The following is a 20,591-nucleotide window of genomic DNA, read 5'->3' as shown; positions in this document are numbered from 1 at the left end:
AAGGGTGCACTGTGTGGAAAGCAGTTTGACATTTCCTCAAAAAATTAAGCATTGAACTAACAAATGACCAGGCAATTCCACTTCTAGGTATAGTTGCAAAAGAATTGAAAGCAGGGACTCAGACACATACTTGTACACCAATGTTCATTGCAGAATTAGTCACAGTCTCCAAAAAGGTGAAAACAATTCAAGTGTCCATCAACAGATGAATGGATTAAAAATTGTGGTATCACATAAAATGAATGTTATTCAGCTGCAAAAAACATGAAGTTCTTATACATGCTGCAAGAGGGATGAAAATTGATGTGTTATGCTAAACGAACCAAACCATAAAAGGAAGGACAAATGTACAATCCGACTTATATGAAATATGCAGAATAAGCAAATTCATAGAGACAGAAAGTAGATTAGTGTTTACCAGGGGCCAGGAGGAAGGTGGAAGGAATAGGGAATGTTTGCTTAATAAGTACAGAAATTCTGTTTGAGGTTTGAAAAAGTTTTGGTAATGGATGATGGGAATGACAGCACAATATTGCAAATGTTATTAATGCCATGGAATCATATACTTCAAAATGGTTGAAATAGAAAAGTTAATATACATTCGTTACCATAATAAAATTTTTAAAAGTGAAAGAAACCTGCACATATTAAGAAGTAATCTCTGTTCCCCCAGTGAAACAACAAATATGTCCAACAACTGATGAACAGATCAACAAAATGTGGTCTATTCATGCAATGGAATATCATTCACACAAAATAAGAATGAAATACTGATACAAGATACAGTGTGGATGAGTACTAATAACATTATACTAAGAGAAAGAAGCCAGACACATTGTGTGTGTTTCCATTAATATGAAATGTCCACAATGGGCAAATTGTAAAGTGTGATGAGAATGACAATTTGCTGTAGTGGGTAAGGTACAGACCACTGAATTCAAACCCTGACCAAATAATTCACAGTCTTTGTGAGTCACCTCCCTGTGTCTCAGATTCTTCCTTTGATATAGGGATAATGAAATATCTAGGCCATCAATTAGTTCTACAGTTTAGATGATGCAATGAAAAGACCCTTAGTGCTTTAAACTGTCTGACATAAAATAAGAATTATTATTAGTTGTTATTAGGCATAAGTATTGATACACAACATGTGGATAAAGCAAAATACAGAATAATATGTACAGCATCCTATAATTTATACACAGAAGGGGAATTTAAAGGCATAGAATATTCTGTCAGGAAGCATAATTCAAGTGACAATGTTTGCTTCAGATGAGGGAGACCTGGGAAATTGCTTATGAAACTAATATAATTAGATAGCTACGTCACCTATTAAAGTGCTTCAACAAAAATAAGGAACAAACTCAGCACAGGCATGTGGCAGAAAAACAAGCACTCTCACACAATTCTGATGGCCACTTAAATAGGAGCTAATTATCTGGAAAATAATGTGCACTATATATTAACAACATTACAGTTCATCTGCCCTTTGATTCAGGCAATTTCATGATTCATAACTAAATAGCCACAGATGTAGAAGAATATCTATCTACAAGAGTAATAAAGGCAGTAATGTTTATAATAGCAAAAAAAATATAAACAAATATCCATGAAAAAGGGGTAATTTAAATGAATTGTGCTACATCATTATACTGAGATATCATGCCAAAAATGATATTGTAGAAGAATTTCTGATTAATGACATCATATCTATTAAAAGAAACAAATAGGTAAGAAAATAAAATATTATGACTCCTATTTTTGTAAATATGTACCTATATGTATGCACAGGAAAAGAGTATGATAACTATAATATATGCAGCACTCACTATTCTTAGGCACTGAGCTAAATGCTTCATAAGCCTCATAAAGTGAGCATATCAGTATTATCAACTGAGTATCAGAGAAGTTAGGTAACTTGCCTAAGGTCACACAGCAAATAAATGGGAGTGCTGAGGTTTGAGCCCCAGTCTTGTTCCAGTCCTAGACACCATACTATTCTAAAGGGACTTTTATCACCCTTCTGCTTTGGGCACAGGACCCAGAATTCCACAAAACTTTCTGGAAGAGAGAAGACAGACTGTAAGAGGTAGGAAAGGAAGAGGGACTGCACCTGGTGTCTTTGAGCATTGAGACTTCGGCATTGACACTGGAAAGTTTCTTCCTCAGGATCCGCAAGGTCCAAATGAGGAGGATACAGTTGACCTACAAAGTCAAGCAGAAGGGATGTCCCCAGGAAGTCAGGATCAAGACCAGTGTTCAGGACATGGACTATGACCTTCAGTAAAGGGCAAGGTCATTCTCTTTAAGGCCCTTTGTCAGCATCTCAGACTGGACACACAGAGCCCCAGGACAGTTTCTCAACCTGGGCACTATTGGTATTTTGGGATGGACCATTCTTGGCAGTGGGGACCATTCTGTGCATTGTAAGAAGCTTAGCAGCTTCACTGGTACTACACAATAGATGCCAAGAGCACACTCAGTTCTGACAACAAAATGTGTCATCAGACAATGACAAGTGCCTCCTGGGATTTTGGTGGGGTGGACAGAATCTCCTGATGGAGATCTGCTGCCCTAGGTAATGCAATTATTTTTTTTCCAAATTAGTAATACTTTCAGGGGAGTCAAACATCTCTGAAGATTTGGGGATGGACAGGATAAAATATTATTATTTCCATTATTACACATATACTGGCTCAAATGTTTAGTCAAAAATTTTGCTAAGTGTTTCACATGCATGGTTTGAACCCCATAACTACCATCCACTTGAGGAGAACTGAGAGGGGAGAAATTTGTGTCATTCAGGAGCAGGAAATTCACTGGTATGACCAGAGCACTGGGCTTAGGGAAAAGAGCAGGAAAGGAAACTGGGGAAGCTGTCAGGGCCATGTGGTGAAAGACCTTGAGCACTAGGCTAAGGGAGGCGGGCTTCATTGTAAGAGCAATGGAAAAACCACAGATGAGTTTCACACTGAGGAATATGAAGTTCAGTTTTGGATTTTAGGAAAATTAGTCTGAAAATCTCTCTCACTATGAAACACCAAAAATGCTTGGTGAAATTCAAGAGATATCCTCTTAAATTTATAGCTGAGCTAGTAAGAAAGTAAAGGAAATCCTCAGAGGCCACAAATGAGTAATTATGAAACTGGAGTCATAATTACTCTGTAGCTTCCCTAGGGGTAATTTCTGAAACCAGATATCTAAAGTCTGGAAATATAATGGTCATTAACTGGGACAAGAGGATGAATCCTTGACTCCACACAAAATAGGAAGACCACCAAATAAAAGTAGGACCACACCATCAATGAAAGCGTAAATGATAAAATAATCCTGGCAAAGAGAAAGAAGAAAGAAACTTTTCTGTCTAGGATTTGGATCCTAGTAAAGGCAAAAGAGAAAAGAAAATAAGAGAGGGGAGGGAAGGAGAGAGAATGCAAGGGGTAAGAGAACAGGAAAAGAGAAGGGAAAGGAAGAGGACAGAAGAGGAGCAGAGCAGAGAATAGAGGAGAGAAGGAAAGGGAATTAAGTGAAGAAAAGAAGAACAGAAAGAAGAGGAAGAGAAGAGAAAGGTAAGAAGAGAAGAGAGAAGAAGAGTAAAGAAGTAAAGCACAGCTCTGTTCTTCCAAGAGTTAGGCATTCAAATTGACACTACCTTCATAGTTGGGGATGCCCTGAGATGAGATGAGAAATTCATCTAAAGCTGTTTGAGGTTGATAGTGTCTCCAAGCAATGTCATAGAAGTAAGAGCAAATGCCTCTGGAGGAATATACCCTCAAGCATCCCCAAGATTCAGACACATTGAACGTAACCTCACAACTCAAAATTACAAATGACACAGAAGCAAACATGAGTGAGTCAGGATATCAACATCTAGCAGGACTGTTTTGTCTGTATTTGAAGCAAGGAAATGGTGGTCAATAGCCCCAGGCTTCCCCTTGTCTCCCTCCTACCATTTTCATCTCTCACTCCTCCCCTCTCAATGGCTCTTTTTCTCCTTCTGTCTTTTCTCTCTTTTAACATCTGTACTTAGGAGAGACTGGTATATCAATCATACTGAAGTATAAAGGACAGATAAGATTGTGTTCCTCCCAGGGGCATTTGCATTTTGGCATGGATAAGTCACAGGCTAAATAAACTACACTAATTTGGAAATCTCAAGAGTCGTAGATCAGAATGGAGAACTTTTGAGGAGAACTAGTGACTGTCTGGGTCCTTCTCCTGGGTCCTCCTCCAGAACACACTTCAACAAGCAATTTTCTTACCAATATGATTGTGGTAACAGGCCCCAGGAAACTCCAGATGAATACAGTCTCCATATCAAGCCAGCAACTATGGAGAAAAACAGGGGAAGTCATCATGTGCCACAAAGTCAAGACTCTACACTTACTCAGACCCCAACAGAGGCACTGAAGCAGGAGAATATTGGGAGGTGAGACTCCAATGAAAATTCCTATGATAGAGCAGTTCCAGGTTTGGTTTCCTTTGGAGAAGACTGAATCTTCTTTCAGACCTCCTTCCTGGGCAAATGCACCTGAAACCTTCTTCTAGTATCCTAGGTCCAGCTCCTCCTCAGCTCAGAGGCTTTGTAATCCCTTTTCCCTCTCTCCAGATCTCTACTGATAACCCTTGCCAGTCAAACAGTTCAAATGTTACCTGCTCTGAGGAGCTACTCCTGACTGTCCCTAGCTAAAGTATCTGACTCCCACCCCTTCATACTGCTTCTTAAAATATCACCTGTTGTTATCATAAGTTATATTATTCAGTTGTTTTACTTGTAAATTGCCTATCTGCCCCTTCTGAATTATGACCTGAGTGAGAATTTGGGCCACAGTTCTCTGGTCCATCTCTGAATGCCCTCAGCCACCACCATTGGCATGGACCAGATATTCTATACTTGTTTGTAAAAAGACAGAGACAGAGAGGGAAGGAAGAAATGAGGGAATGAAGGAGTGAAGAAAGAAAGAAAAAAGGATGAGAGACAAAACAAACAGAATTAAGTAATAAATTGCCTTAATTGCCTGTTTTCTGTTTTCACCACCCAGCAACTAAACTTCCATGTTCAGTAACAGTAATCCAACATTTCCTTTGTAGAAGTATGTCTTCCAACCAATAAGAGAAGGAAAAGAATCAAGTTGGGCCAAACATGTGTTCTCTTCATGGAATGATAGACTTGAGTAGTAGAGTAATAAAAGGGCAGAAAATGTTTGCATCATGGAGAATATGTTGTCCATACAATTATAGGATTTACACCCTCAGTAAAGGTGGAAAACTTACATCTCTCCCTAATGGTAGCAAACTAAAGCCCTGGAGCATTAATTCTCCTTAGGAGAAGCTCTCAACCAATGCCTGATGGGATTCATTTCGGGGGAAAATACCACAACTCCACTTAATTGAGTTCGGATAAAGAGTTGCATGTTCTATGCTCTCTCCCTGATGCCAAACTTAGCAATAACCATAACCTTCACCCTAGTTCATACCGTAACCCTACCTTGTATAATGCGGCTCCCTCATCACTTGGGTGCATTAACTGAGATGCATGTTCTATGGCCCCCTATCCCTAATCCTAAGCCTAACTTTAGTTTTAATGCTAACCCTAACCCACCTCTTATTCTAAACTTAAACCTACCCCTAACTAATTCTAACACTATCCCTAAACATAATCCACTCTTTGTGTTAACCTTAACCCTAACACAGTCTCCCAGAGTTCCCAATTGCCAAATGCAGTCTTCTGCTCATGAGCACAGCCCATACTGAATCCTTCTCTGTCTGCTTCACTTCTCCACAACCCTTGACTGCTTCCTGGGATCACTTGAAATCCTTGTCAGTGCTATTTCTTTCTCCAAATCCCATACCCCAGCCCAACTTTCCCTTCCCTTCAGTCCAGTCGGTCTGTGCTATAACCTGCTTGAATTCTCCTAGGAACAAGCTTTGCCCTCACCTGTGTTATCACCCCACTCTTTGTTCCCTGAATACATTTCAGTACATCTCTGAAGGCCCATTCAAGTTCTACCTCCTCATGGAAGCCTTCCTCAAATTTTCCAGCTCCCAATACTGTGATCCTTCTCTGATCTATGCCAGGACTTATCCTGTTCACAGCATCAGACTTCATCATGGTGGCCTTGCATAGACACCCCATGTCCAGGCAAGACAGTCAGATCTGCACTCAGATCCCTGCTGTGACACTTGCTAATTTGGTGAACCCCAGCAAGTTTTGCCACTCCATGAAACTTCAATTTCCTCTCTCAGCAAGTTTTACTACTCCATGAAACCTCAATTTCTTCTTTTATAAGTGGAGACCCTAATTCTTAACCCATAAACCCATGAATTTTGGTAGAGAATTATCAGAGAGAATATAATACACAAAACTTACAGGATTTGCATTGATGAGTGCTCACTGAACATGAATTTCTTTACCTGCTTGTCTCATGACCTCACCTGAAGTACAAACCAACATCTTTCAGGGAGGAACCTGGGTTCTCAATCCCCCAAACACAGTCCAACTAAGTGCCTATAGCACAGGGGTAAGCAGCAGGACCCCAAAACTGGAGAGACCCACATTCAAGACTCTTTCAGCCCCTTTCTCACTGCGTATTGTGGAAAACTGTTTTCACTAGCCAAAGCCTCAGCTTCTTCACCTGTAAGCTGGGATATATCATACTATTTAATGATGTAACATAATGTTACAGTCTAGACCTTGCCACATAAAATCTATTCTGTCACTTACATTAGTTTTTCCTCCAAATTGACTCACTTCTTAGTTTACACAATAGAGTCACAGCTCTGAAATCATGAGTCTGGTAGGCTGGTAATATTTTTTAATGCCCTGCAAACTAAATTCAAAAACCTTTTCAAAGGTTAGTGTTCACCAATGTACTATTAAAAATCATCTCCTATGGAATGATGTGATACATACACCCTTCTTTAGAATGGGCAAAGGCTATAATGATGGTTGAAAATAATGATTATTTTGTTTATACTATATATTGCTTACACACTATGTTCCAGACTGTTCTAAATGCTTTCCAGATAAAAATTTATTTAATTCTCATTGCAATGCAATGATGTAGGCATTGTTATTAGCCCCATATTATAGATGAGAAGGAGGTACATAGAGGTTAAATAACTTGCACAGTAAAAGATGGTGGAGCCAGGACTGAAATCCAAGCAGATTGAATCCAACTCAATGGTTTTAAAATTGTACAATCAAGTCTCCTGCATACAGCAGTGTCATTGGCCTGTACTACAATATAAGTAGTGTACTCTGGATTTGTGTCATGCACAACTTGTGCTACTCTACATGGCAGCCCTGAAGCCAACAACAAATCAAATGAGAGCTCAAACAATGATAGCCACATCTTCTTCCATGATTGTTCTCCTTTTTATTTATGTTTTTGTCATCATAAACCCTGGCAGAAGGGTCTTCAGGGAGAGGGACATCACTCACTGATTATGCATCCCAAAGCCCTGTGGATGTACACTGGCAGAGACAACCACCACCAACGCTGGGAGTCCATAGCCAAAGGCACACAGCTGCACCATTTTGATGTGAGAGTTGAAGTAATTCACCACTTTCAGGCCCCTGGCCATTAGGAAGAGCACGGCAGCTTCCACCAGCATCCAGAAGAAGCAGGCGAGGAACAGGTAATGCAGAAAGCCTGCGATAATGGCACAGCCCAACTGCAAAAGAGGAAACATGCACACTCAGGATTCCCCATGCAGGGAGCACACTTGTAGGGAGGAGGGCAGAGAATGACTTCCTTCATTGGAGTTCCTCAAACTTGTCCATTTTCTCCTCCCACAAATATTTAGAGATACATAGTGCATCTTAACAGGAAGTGATACCACCCCATTGATAGGCTGTCCAACCACTCTGGGCTTCCTGGGACTAAGGTTTCCCACCATGCATGGCTTTCAGTGCTACAACTGAAAATGTTTGGGAAAACTGGCTCTTTGATCACCCTATCTGAAGAGATGTTTGGAAATATGGTGATTAGGAAACTACTCCCCATGGGTTGGCTGTCTGTTTTTGTAAATACAGTTTTATTGGCACACAGCCCCACCTTTGTATGAATAACCTGTGGCTGATTTTGCTCTGCAACAGCAGAAAGAGTAGTTGAGGCATATGGAAATGATATACACAAAGGCAAATATATTTATTATCTAACATTTTACAGAAAAAATTTTCCAACCACTGATCAAACAGATGAGGGGCATTCCTATCACTTAGTTCTAAAGGGTTCAGGGAAGATAAAGATCCCACAGGGAGAGGGTCAGTTTTACATAAACAACCATCATTCTACCCAAAATATGAAAAGCTTTCCTTTTTGGAAACACTGGGCATCTACTGTGTGTCAAACATGGTGATAGGGAGTGAACTGCCCAAAGTCGTTGCTCATGTGGGGCTCACAGTCCACTGGTGGATGTGAAAATGCAAGTCAAACTACAAATAATCAATGATCAATAATCAAATAAGGGCTAGGGGATAAAACAAATTAAACTGTTAGGTAGCAGTAGGATTTCTCAACTGTAACAATATTACATTTGGGGACAGACATTTCTTTGTGGTGGGGGCTGATCTATATACTATAGGATGTTTATCAGCAGCATCCTTGGTCTCTACCCACTATATTGCAGTAGCAACCCCTTATCCATCAGTTGTTATTCCCAGCGTCGCCAGGGGAACTGAATCACCACAGCTGAGAACCACTGGATTAGAGAAAACCAATAAGGGGGACCACATTATATTAAATGATCATAAAAGTGAGTTTAGACTGATATCTATCACAAAAAGAAGTCAACCAGAGGAGAAGTTCAGGGAAAAGTGTTGCTGGCAGAGGGCACAGCAACTGCGAAGGTCTTGAGGTCAAGGTAAGCACAGAGGGCATTGGTTAAGGATGAGCGAGGCAGATGTGGAGATGATGGGGCAGGAAACAAGAAAGGGGCAGAGCCTGGGGTGTATGAGACCTGGTCGTTGGTCTTGTCTACTCCAATGAAGAGGAGAATCTTGCCCAGGAAGAGGCACACACACAGGTGCAGGTGGAGGTCAGTGTTGCAGTTGCGAAGGTGACGACACAGCAGGAACGTGATGATGGCCAATGCGAGGCACACCAGGGAGATGATTAAGCCCACGTGGCTAATTAGGTACAAGGTGTACTCCATCTGTCAGCAAGGAGATCCATGGTTCGCCTCAGAGATGAATCAACATCCCCCAGGCAGTAAAAACACGTGACATAGCACACTGGCTTAGGCAGAAAGGGCTGAAGACCTTTTTTTCCCTCTGATACTCAGAATCAACAAGATGTTGTCCATTGTCATCCCTTGCCGTCCATTGACATCCAGCACCACCCATTCCCACCCCTGTCCTGTGTCCCTACTCATGTATTGCAGGGGCAGCACATCTTCAAGCTACATTTTCCAGAATCCCTTAGGGCTAAGGATGGGTCCAGGAGGTAGATTACATAATACAAGGAGATGTATCCATGACATTTTGGAAGGCCAATGGGTGGAAGATAGCAGGGAGACAGATAAACTTTCCTGCAGCAGTTCTGGTAACCAGGTAGGGCCACTAGTCAGGAGTTAGCTGTGGCTGGACTGCTCCTTCCAACTGTCCAGTTGCCAATTTCACGGACATGGGACAACATAGAAGAAATTTCTGATCTCCAAATCACAGCTGTAGTGGGGTGACCTTGAAGCCAAAATCCAAAGGGCTGTCCACTGACTTCAAATCCTCCACGTTTTTCAATGATTTTGTGAGTAAGTGATTCCCTGTGATAAATCCCTTCCTGCTTGAAATACTCTGAGTGGTTTCTGTTTCCTGCACTGAACCTCAAGTTATATGCAGAGATGTAGAGACTCATCCATTTCTGGGAAGAGAACAGGACAAGCTGAGATCTTCTCCCATGTCATTGCTCGTAACTGATTTTTAAAATTTTTTTAGTGCTTTCTGCATGTTAAATACATGCCAGGCCTCATCTCATGGGTTGCCCTCTATGATACTGTGGTGTAGTAGTTAAGAGAATAGATGCAATTCTGCCAGTTTCTAGCTGTGTGAGCTTTGGAAAGACACTTAACTGCTCTGTGCCTCAGTTTCCTCATCTGTTGAAAGGGAATTATCATACTAGCTCTCTGAAGGGTTGTTTGAGGAGGACTAAATGAAACACCTAAAGTACTTAAAATACACCAGAAACATATTATACACTATTTAAGTGTTACTTATCATTTTCTATTCTTACCATTTTTGAAATGAGATAACTTAACTAAGCTCAGGGAGGCTGAGTGACTTCCAAAAGTCACACAGCTATGAAGTGAAAGAAATAGGACTGGAAATTAGTCAAATCATACCCTGGAATTGGTATTCTAAAAGCCTATGCCATAATGTCCTCCAAATAGCATTTAGTGCAACCCTAGCAGGAAATTGAACACTGGGTCTGGTGGGATAGGTCAGGATTCTCACCCCAACACTGATGAGGATGGTTTTCCTCTCTTCCAAATCTGCCATGTCACCAAAGTGCAATTCCTGTTTCATCTGCTTCCCAATCTCCCCCAGCTCTCACCCCAAACACTTGAATTTCTATAGCACTACCTCTTGCTCTGTTTGTTTGTTTTAGTGGAAGGAGCATGATATTTGGACCCACAATGATTTCAAATACCACCTCCAATACACATGACTAGGTAGGGTGCTGAGCCTCAATTTCCTATTCTGCAAGATAGGTTTTAAAAAACTAAATTTGCAGGAGACTGATAAGGATTACAGCTAATGGAAACTAAAGTGCTCAACACACAGGTGTTGCTCAGTAAACAGGATTTGTGATTGATATTGTGCCCAGCCTGTTTAGGGCCATTATTTCTCATTTTATATGAGTTTTAGGATTCTCAAGCAGACCATGAATTCCCCAAGGGCAGAGGTATGGCAGACATCCCTTTGGTCCCCCTGACTCCCTCCTACTACATCCAGCACTGAAATGTGTATATGCAGACATTCAGTAAATATTTTTTCCCACTAGATTTGGGGCCAGAGACTCATGGAGCCATAGCACAGCCCAGCAGTACTGACCGTGAGCTCTGAAGAAGCCATGATGATGACCACGTTTGCCAAATGCTTACAGCTGCAGACAGTGTGGGTCTTGGAAGCTTTGAGGATCACGCAGCCTGAGGATGTCCTCCTCCTTCCCTCCACATCGGTGTACCAGGAAACACAGATGGGGCTCTCAAACTTCTGCTTTGGCTGAAATATCAAGGATACTGGTCACCTGAGAATCCTCCTCAAACAGATTCAATGTGACCAACTTCAAGAGCCATTTGAGGCAAGAAGATGAGGGTTATGCTCTGTAGGGAATGGAGAAAAATGCTGATATTTCAATTGGCAGTGATGTCCAATCTAATATGGCAGCCACACTCTGGCTGCTAGAGGAAAATTTCTTTCACTAATTCCACAGTGAGTCCTCCCATATGGACATTAATTTATTTACTCATTCACTCAGCATGTTTTGATTAAGTACCTACCCATGTTTGATCTACACTGTCCATGGGAAACAGGCAAATAGAACAAACATTGTCCCTGCTTCCAACAATATCATAGTACAGGGGGAAGAGAAACACATGAAAAACAAATAAGTAGGGAAATACTGCTAGTAACAGTTATAAAATAACATTGCTCCTTAATAATGTGCAACAGAAGTTAAACAGATATGCTAGCGTGCAGTGGGGGAGCAGGGAAGCCACAAGAAAAAGTGATGTTTCAGATATTCAAGACGTACAGGAATTATCCATATGAATATTTTTGAGTGAATGTACTGGGTGAGTGTCAGGTATTCTGAACAGAAGGAACAGCATGTACAAGTATACTGAGCCAGGAATGGAAACGATGCATTTCCAGAACTGAAATAAGGCCAGGATGGCTTGAATGCAGTAAGAGTCAGAGAGAAGGAGACAGATACAGATAGATATAGATATAGATATAGATATAGATATAGATATAGATATAGATATAGATATAGATATAGGTAGATATAGATACAGGTATAGATAGAGATAGAGATAGAGAGATAGGGAGGGAGAGAGAGAGATCACAAGACATAGAGAAGAGTAAGAAATAAGAGATGAGGCTGTACATGGTGTTGGCTTAGAATCAAGTGTGTAAATTGGATGGGGATCTCAACAGAACTTTCTATCAAGTTAATTATAAATAATTATCTTAATTTATCAAAAAAGGTTTTTGGAATAAAATCAGAGGTAAGAATATGATAAATTTAAGAGAAATATCTGTAAGTGGTTGGGTATATTGGGGAGTATTATTGGGAAGAGAAATATTGTATCATTTCTCATTACTCCAAATAGCAAATTTAGGTTCAAGGAAACAGAGAAAGAGCTTGGATTTCTTATCTATCTCTCCACCCAACATTGTCATATCTAAGGTAAATATACCACAAATAAACATTCTACATCCACATTACTTAATCTACTCTACAAAGCTCCCATTGCTGAATGGAAGAATATCACATAGAAATAGTGAAGCTCTAGAGGTGGTTTTGAGAATGAGATTGACCTTCTAGAAATGTGGAAGCTTCCAGCCTTGGTGGATCCCCATACAAAATGGGAGTTAAGCCTACTAGGCAGGTGAGATCCCAGTGGAACATCAGGGACTAGGTAGAAACCTCATCACAAACCTGGATATTCTCCAGAGTGTAGATAACTGGATCTGAGAAGTTGTCTTTCTTCACCCCAGTCAGGATGCCTCTGACAATGCGAGAATTCATCTTCAGCTGCCTTTTACATTTGGTCAAGGGGGCCTGGGGGTCTTGGAAGAAGCTCTCATCTAAAACAGACTCCATGCCCTCAAGGGAGACAAAAGCCACCCCGGTAGTCCCTGCAAATTCCCCCAAATGAAAACAAATGGGAAATATTTGCTAAGTGGTAAGTATAGATGACCTAACACACACACGTGCACACACACACACACACACACACTCACAGATTCCTCAAAATCTAGCTTAACCATGTGTTACTTATTGCACCCTGGGCTTTTTCACTGAAACATCAATCACTGTGTTAATTATATCTATCCGGGGCCAGCAATGGCCCCCTGCCTACTTCTATAAATAAAGTTTTATTGTCACGCAACCACACCTATTCATTCATGTATTGTCTATGAATGCTTCCTCCCTTTGAATGCCTTCATTCCACAATGACAGAATTGAGTAGTTGCAGCAGACTTAGTAAGGTCTGCAAAACCTAAATATTTGCCACCTGGACTTTTACAGAGAAAGTTTGCTAAACCTGATAGAGATCAGTTTTGTCTAACAGAAATATAATATGATCCAAATAAGTAATTTAAAATTTTCTAGTTGCCACATTTTTTAAAGTAAAAAGAAACAGGTAATATTAATTTTAATATATATACCAAATATAGCCAAAATAATATCATTTCAGCATGTAATCAACATAAAAAGTTTTAATGACATATTTTAAAACCAATTTTGTGTACTAAGTTTTTGAAATCCAGTGTGTATTTTGCATTTACGGCACATCTCAACCACATTTCAAGAACTCAGTAGCCATGTGTGGCCAGTGACTACGATATTGAACTACAGGGGTGTAAATACTCCAGTGTCATGAGATTGTTTATTTAATGTCTGACTTCCCTATCAGACGGAAAACTCCTTGAGGTCATGGCCATTTCTGCCTTGACCATCATTTGTTCCCCACTATCTCACATAGATCTTGGTACCTAGGAGGTGATCACTAAATATGTGCTCACTGAATGTACCACAACCATTCTCCTGTATCCTTGGGAGTGGGTCTGTACCTGAGGATCCAGACTCCTCTACTGTGGAACATCCAATTGTCATCATGTCCCCTTTGGCTTTCAAATTAAAGGACATATTCTCTTCAATGCATTCTTCTTTGATAACTTTGCTTTCAATATCTAAAAGGAAAATGGAGAATTTGCAAAAGGTTCACACAGAGTGAATCCTGAGTTTGGCTTCTATCCATCAAAGGTGCATATCCATAGTTGTAAAAAAGAGAAGAACAGAAAGGCAAATTCACCATGGGACACTTCTTGAACCTTCTGAGGGATGATAGGGGGATGACAGCACCAATGGGAAATGCAGTTGGAGCTTTGAGACTGAGCTCTCACATCTTAGGGAGGGAAACTGCATCACAGAAATATGGGTTTGAAGTCAACCGTGGTAGAGGAAGTCAGGATAGTGATATTCTGACCACTACAAATTTAGACAATTTTTCAAAGTCATAAAAAATAAAAAGGAACAGGGCAAACTCAGCATGTTAGATGGAGCTCAGGTTCTGAAGTCACATGGAGCTAACGATCCCAACTCTCCCATTCACCAACTGTGTAACTGTGAGCAATGACTTAACCTCTCTTAGTATCTGATTTTTCACCTGTAATATAGCAATAATTGAAAGTCCAATCCCATTGGCTCTTCATGGGAATAAATAGATCATATAAAAATAGACAGTTTTTAAAAATATATGCCATATGATGTCTTGGTTATTCTCAAAAGTCTTCAATGCCCCCACCCTATCTTACTCCAAATAAAATCGAAATTCTATACACTTATCTACAAAGTCCTTTCCTACTGTTCTCATTGTCCCCTACTTTACCTCAGCCAAGCGAACACTTCATTGTTCCTTGAAATCACCATGTGTTCATACCCCTACTTTTTCCCAGATATTTACATGCCCCCTTCTTTCAGGTGTCTACCCACAACTACCTTATCAATGAGAATTCTCCTGAATACCCTTTATTAAATAGCAACCTTCCCACACACACATTCCTCACCTTGTCTAAGCCCCTTAGTCTGCTCCTTATTCTCAACATCATCTGTTATACCAGATGTCTGTTTGATTTTTGTCTGAGTAACCTCAGGAAAAGATAAGACATTTAAGGGCAATTTTGTTCATTACTGGTGGAAGTTCAGCAAATATTGTACTTTCAACTCTTAGGTTTCTAGACTCTGTTAGAATAGATTGATGCAACTGGTATTACAACAAGGAATAGGGTGTCACTAGAAAAGTCCTACAGTACCAAGTATCACCAAGTGGTCACTGATTAAGGTCATTGAGGATTTTAAGGCTATAACTATATCAGTCAGGACAGCATCAATCATGCAGCAGTAACAAACAGCCCCCAAATCTCAGACTCTTAATGATATCTATTTCTCATTAATGCTTTGTGTCCATCATAAGCCATCTTGGGGCTTTGCTCTCTATTGTCCTCACTATGAGACCAACAAAGAGAACACCCATGATCTGGAGGATTGCAAGTTACTACAGCTCAGGGACAGGAAGCTCTAGAACTCTCCACTCATAATTGAATGGCCTGAAAATCACAAGATCCCATCTAACTCCAAAGCATCCAGGAAGTACAGTCCTACCATGGGCCCAAAAGGGAGAGCTGTCTGACATGCCCCAAACACTCAATAAATGGGAGATGTTAACATGATTAGACTTGCATTGTTGTGAGTTCAGGGTTTTGAAAGAGTTGGGAAAATGTGTGGGTGGGAAAGCCATGGAGAACCACAATGCCAAGGACACTCCTCAGAAGCAGCACCCAGGCATGACTCTGACATGAAGTATATGACTTACCTAAAAATTCAGTCTGAATAGTCTGACTGGCATTTGCTGATGGATTCAGAAATGCTGCCAACGTGGTACTCTCCACACTCTCCAGCAAGACTGTGGCCAGGGTGGATGTCTCTTCCTTTGTGAATTTGGACCAAGTGGGTATTTGTGCAAGCACAGTTCCAAAGATCTCAACCGTTTTCTGCAAAATAAAAGTTTCCTTTTCCTCTCTCTTCCTCTCTTTCTCTCTCTCATCAATGAAATAGCAAGTGTTCTCTCTCTTATCAGTAAAGTGTGTATTGTGAGTCGACACTAGTAGAGAATTAAAAACTACATGCAGGGGACCAATGGAGATGTAACTTAATGTAGCCTTTATGAAGTGCAATAAATCAGCAGCTATAAGAGTGTAAATTGTGCATGCACTTCAACCCAGCAATATCCCATACAGAAATAAATCCTTCCAGAAAAATATTTAATTATGAAAGATACTGTCCAAAATATTTGTTTCAGTATGGTTTGTGATAGCAAAAAGTGAGAAAGGCTCACTAAATGTCCAGCAGATTACAAAATAAGTTAGGAAGAAACCAAATCATGGAAGAGTGTTGCAGAAAATACTTGGAAACCGCATATCCTATAAAGATTTGCTATCCAGAATGGACAATGAAATCTTACAACTCAATAATAAAAATACAAAGAAGTCAATTAAAATATGGGCAAAAGACTTGAAAAGTCATTTCTCCAATGAGGAAATACAAATGGCTGAAAAGCACAAGAAAACATGCCCAACATCACCAGAAGTTAGGGGATTGAAAATTAAACCCCAGTGAGATATCATTTCACACCCACATGAATGGCAACTATTAAAAAAACAGACTGTTTCAAGTGTTGGAGGGGGTGTGAATAAACAGGAACAATCATTCCTTAGTTGAAGACAGTTTGTCAGTTCCTCAGGAAGCTATGTTTAGAAATATCATATGACATGGAAATCCAACTATTAATTATATACCCGGAAAACTTTAAAGCAAGAACTGGAACTGACATTTGCTCACTGGTGTTCATAGCAGCATTACTCACAACTGCCAAAAGATGGAAGCAATCCCAGTGCCCATCAATTGATCAATGGATAACAAAATGTGGTTTGTACATACAATGAAATATTATTCAGTTGTAAAAAGGAATGAAATCCTGACTTCTGGGAAGATGGTGGAGCAGATGTTGTGGAGAAGGCTTCTCCATGAAAGAAAGAGAAGGGCTGAAGGATGCTGGGTCCATGGTTTTGGGGTGGGACTGGCTATAGAGGGAACCCTAAGTGTGGGGTGGGTGCATGGAATACATAAAAGATAATTAAGGAGAGATAATTGAGAAGATATAAAGGACACCAAGAAGACGTTATAAGAGCATAAAAAAAAAGAATTTGAAAGAGCAAATAAAAAGATATGGAGTCAGTTTGGCCAGGATGGAATCCTGGGGTTGGCAGTGGACAAACTGCCACAAGGCAAGGGAGTGAGCAGCTTCTCTCCACTCCCATGCACCCACACTGGCAGTTAACCGGGGCGTTGATCACCCAGTCTTATGTCTGGGAGCTCCTCTCAGGGAACCCAGGAGGTGGCATTTACTCTCCCCTCATGGAAGTCTGGGGTGTGCACAGGCAAGAAGCAGGAATAGGAGAGGGCACCACATGGAGGCATCAGGAGCCCATCCACACTCCAGAGGCTCATGAGTGCACAGAAGTCAGGGAGTGGGACAAATTTTCTCTGTAGGGTGGCCTTGAGCAGGCTCCCTGCCAAGCTGCACAGGACCCATATCACAGTCACAGGGCAGGCAGTTCCCAGTGCACATGGAGAACTGGTGCACTGATTGGTTCCCCACCAAGTCTGGAGCCATCGAGCACATAGCAGAAGTTCACAGAAGACCAGCATGAGAGTAAAAGGTGGCTCAAAATTTGCACCTGCTGGTAGCACAGGGAAACGGCACTCCAGCAACCTTTAGCTCTTCCAATATATATATACACACACACACATACTCAAACAATCCAGCATTTCCCAAAATAACCTTATCAAGGCAAGCAAATGCCTCAAAGCCAACAGAAAATCATAAAGCATTGAAGAACCTAGAATATATGGACAAGCCAAGCACAAATTAAGAGCCAGAATAGGCACAAAATATGGAACCATTAATTAAAGAAGTCCCCACAAATCTCCAAAAAATTTCAACAAATGGTTAAAGACATAAAGGACACCAAGAAGACTCTATAAGAGAATAAAAAAGAATTTGAAAGAGCAAATAAAAAATAACAGATATTATGGAATTTATTTCCATAATATTTACAGATACAATTGGTCAAATTAAAAATTAAAGATATATCAAATTAAAAATATACTAGAGACACACAACAGCAGTCTTGAAAATGCAGAAGAGGGGATAGGAACAAATGGTCAGAAATTTAAAAAAATTTGAAATGGATCCCAGAGAAATGACAGACAACATGAAGTGCACAAATGGAATCATTGGTGTCCCAGAAAGAGAAGAGTAAAAGGCTAGGAAGAGTGTTCCAAGACAGAGTTGTGGGTATGAGATGATATCTTGCTCAAAGATGCCCAATGAACGCCAGTTAGAATAAATCCAAATAAACCCACCCCGAGGCATATACTGTTCAGATTGTCAAATGCCGAAGAGAAGGAAAAGAAGTTTTGAAAGCAGCAAGATTGATGTGATCCACCACATACAAGGGAAAAACATAAGGCTAAGTAGAGACTATTCAGTGAGCACCAGGGAAGTGAGAAGGCAGTAGATTCTGACGGAGAACAACTGCCAAGCAAGAATCCTTTTTCAAGCAAAGCTCTCTTTCAAAATTGAGGGGGAGTTTAAAATATTCACAAACAAATGTTGAAATAACTTGGTAACCATCACCTGACCTTTAAGAACTACTAAAGGGAGCTCTACCAGCTCAGAAAAAATAAAGGAGAGAAAGGCCTGGAGAAAGGCATAGAACAGAAGAGTGTTAGAAAGAGGAACTTAAAGGAAAGAAAGAGGGAGAAGGGGAAAAATAGATCTAACAACTAAGAACCAAAGGATAAGATGACTGGTTCAAGAACGCCCTTCACAGTAATAACACTGAATGTGAATGGATTAAACTCTCCAATTAAAACATATGGACTGGTTGGTGTCAATGTGCCTGCTGCATCCATAGAGAGAGGCTGAGATGACTGAGCTCTGACTAGAGGCACTAGGGCGGCCAAGATGCCAGCTTCATTAGTCCAGGTCACTGTTCAGGCTGTGAGCAAAAGGAAGCTGCAGCCCACCCAGGCTGCCCTCATCCTGACACCTTCAGCAGTAAACAAGATAAACAGCTTCTTAAGGATAAGCCTGAACATGTCGGTGTGAAAGTTGGTGTCCAAACCAGGGGATGTAATGGCCTTTCTTATACTCTAGATTATACGAAGACAAAAGGAGATTCTGAAGAAGAAGTTGTTCAAGATGGAGTCAGAGTGTTCATCAAAAAGAAAGCACAGCTAACACTTCTAGGAACACAAATGGACTATGTAGAAGACAAATTATCCAGTGAGTTTGTGTTCAATAACCCAAACATCAAAGGAAATTGTGACTGTGGAGAAAGTTTTAAGATTTGACACCCCAGGATCCCTCCTTCAGTTGTAGCTCCAGGGATGCTCCTGGAAGACCTAGGACTTTAGTAGTAAAGAAATAATATGATTGTCACATTCTCAAGGTTTCTATGTGTGGCTGCCTAATGAGGAAATAAAGTAATGCATTTTGAAAATGAAGGCCAGTGTGTTGAATTCAAGAAGTAATATTTGTATTCTTACAAGAGGGTGAAAAATGAGAAGCCATTACTCTCCTTGGATCATTTTTCTGTTCTGTAAAGAAAAAGAAAAATCCTACCCTTCACTTAACTCTCGTGCATCCTTTGTATTAGAGCCAGTTTCATGAAGTTGCCTTAGTGGTAGGATTTCAGATAGATCTCTATCAAATGGCTTGAATTGTGCAACTCCCTTGGCATTTTCCCAACCAGATTGATGGCTCTTGAAATTCAGAGGCAAGAAATCCTGACTGCTTGTAGTAATGTGGTAGTGTATTGGTTTTCTGCCAAAGTTTGGCATGGTGTTTTATGCTTTAATATAAAATGCCATTGCCAATTGCCTCACTTGCCTGAGCTAAACAGTGCCAGCCATTAGGAGAAAGTTTCAGGCAAAAGTTTCCTATAACTGAATGACGGTACAAAAGATAGAAAAGACTCCACCACCTGTTTCTTAATGCATTTCTTTTACTACCCTAAGTGTGTACTCAAAATGGGGGTTGAAACTGACTTAGATTCTTTTAGTTGGATGGTCTCTTAAAAGTCATCTAGCCCATGCCCTTCTCAGTTCTGTAGCTGAGTAAGCAGAATCCCAGGGAAGCTACAACTATCCAACCTCACACTGCAAGTCACGGCAGTGCCAAAACTCGACCTCAGGTCGCTGCAGTGATGTGTTCCCTGCACTCTTAAGCAGTCAGGAAAGTTAAATGGTGGTCTGAATTCTCTGGTCAACATTTTGATAAAATTTTTTAGTAATTTCATGAAGATCATGTAAGTTTTTATTTTATTTTGAATGGTGAGTCTTATTTTAAAACCCATTTATGTGAATTACCAGCTAGCTTCTTCCATGAAACCAGGAAACAATGGTTTACACTAGCATGGAATATGTCATTGTGGCCCAGAATTATTCTTTTAGAATGTAGTAGTAATTACAAAGCAGAACTTTGGGTTCTTGTCATAAAATTCCCAATGTGCTTTACTTTGTGGATCTTTAACCCTATTGCTAAAATTTTAAACTTAACATTTTAAGCTAGGGTTTTTATCACTAAATTTTCTTTAACAGTATTCATTTTGTCATTTAGCTCTTGATTTTCCTGGGTTTGACATACTGAAATGGCAAATGCACTTTTTTTTTGAAAGCTAATTCTAATGTATTGAAGTAGCACCCCAGTTCCTTTATTTGTCATATTCACTC

General features: G+C 40.3%; 1 protein-coding gene and 1 pseudogene across 10 annotated transcripts in view; one reads left to right on the top strand and one right to left on the bottom strand.

Annotated features, from left to right (window-relative positions):
* Positions 1–20,591, bottom strand: part of LOC119525629 (adhesion G protein-coupled receptor E1-like) — a 246,041-nt gene that overhangs the window by 6,081 nt on the left and 219,369 nt on the right. For all 10 annotated transcript variants that reach the window (XM_037824432.1, XM_037824436.1, XM_037824437.1 and 7 more), the window contains 8 exons: positions 15,607–15,784; positions 13,805–13,924; positions 12,666–12,865; positions 11,054–11,224; positions 8,965–9,159; positions 7,445–7,677; positions 4,263–4,329; positions 2,114–2,205 (listed from right to left, as the gene is read on the bottom strand). In XM_037824432.1, the coding sequence (XP_037680360.1) occupies positions 2,114–2,205; positions 4,263–4,329; positions 7,445–7,677; positions 8,965–9,159; positions 11,054–11,224; positions 12,666–12,865; positions 13,805–13,924; positions 15,607–15,784 (1,256 nt within the window). The remainder of the gene's footprint in view (positions 1–2,113; positions 2,206–4,262; positions 4,330–7,444; positions 7,678–8,964; positions 9,160–11,053; positions 11,225–12,665; positions 12,866–13,804; positions 13,925–15,606; positions 15,785–20,591) is intronic.
* On the top strand, positions 18,823–19,211 carry LOC119525631 (annotated as a pseudogene).

Source organism: Choloepus didactylus (genome assembly GCF_015220235.1).
Source record: "Choloepus didactylus isolate mChoDid1 chromosome 25 unlocalized genomic scaffold, mChoDid1.pri SUPER_25_unloc2, whole genome shotgun sequence".
Lineage (NCBI taxonomy): Eukaryota > Metazoa > Chordata > Mammalia > Pilosa > Megalonychidae > Choloepus > Choloepus didactylus.
The sequence above is the reverse complement of the archived record's forward strand: the minus strand, read 5'-3'. Positions and strand labels throughout refer to the sequence as shown.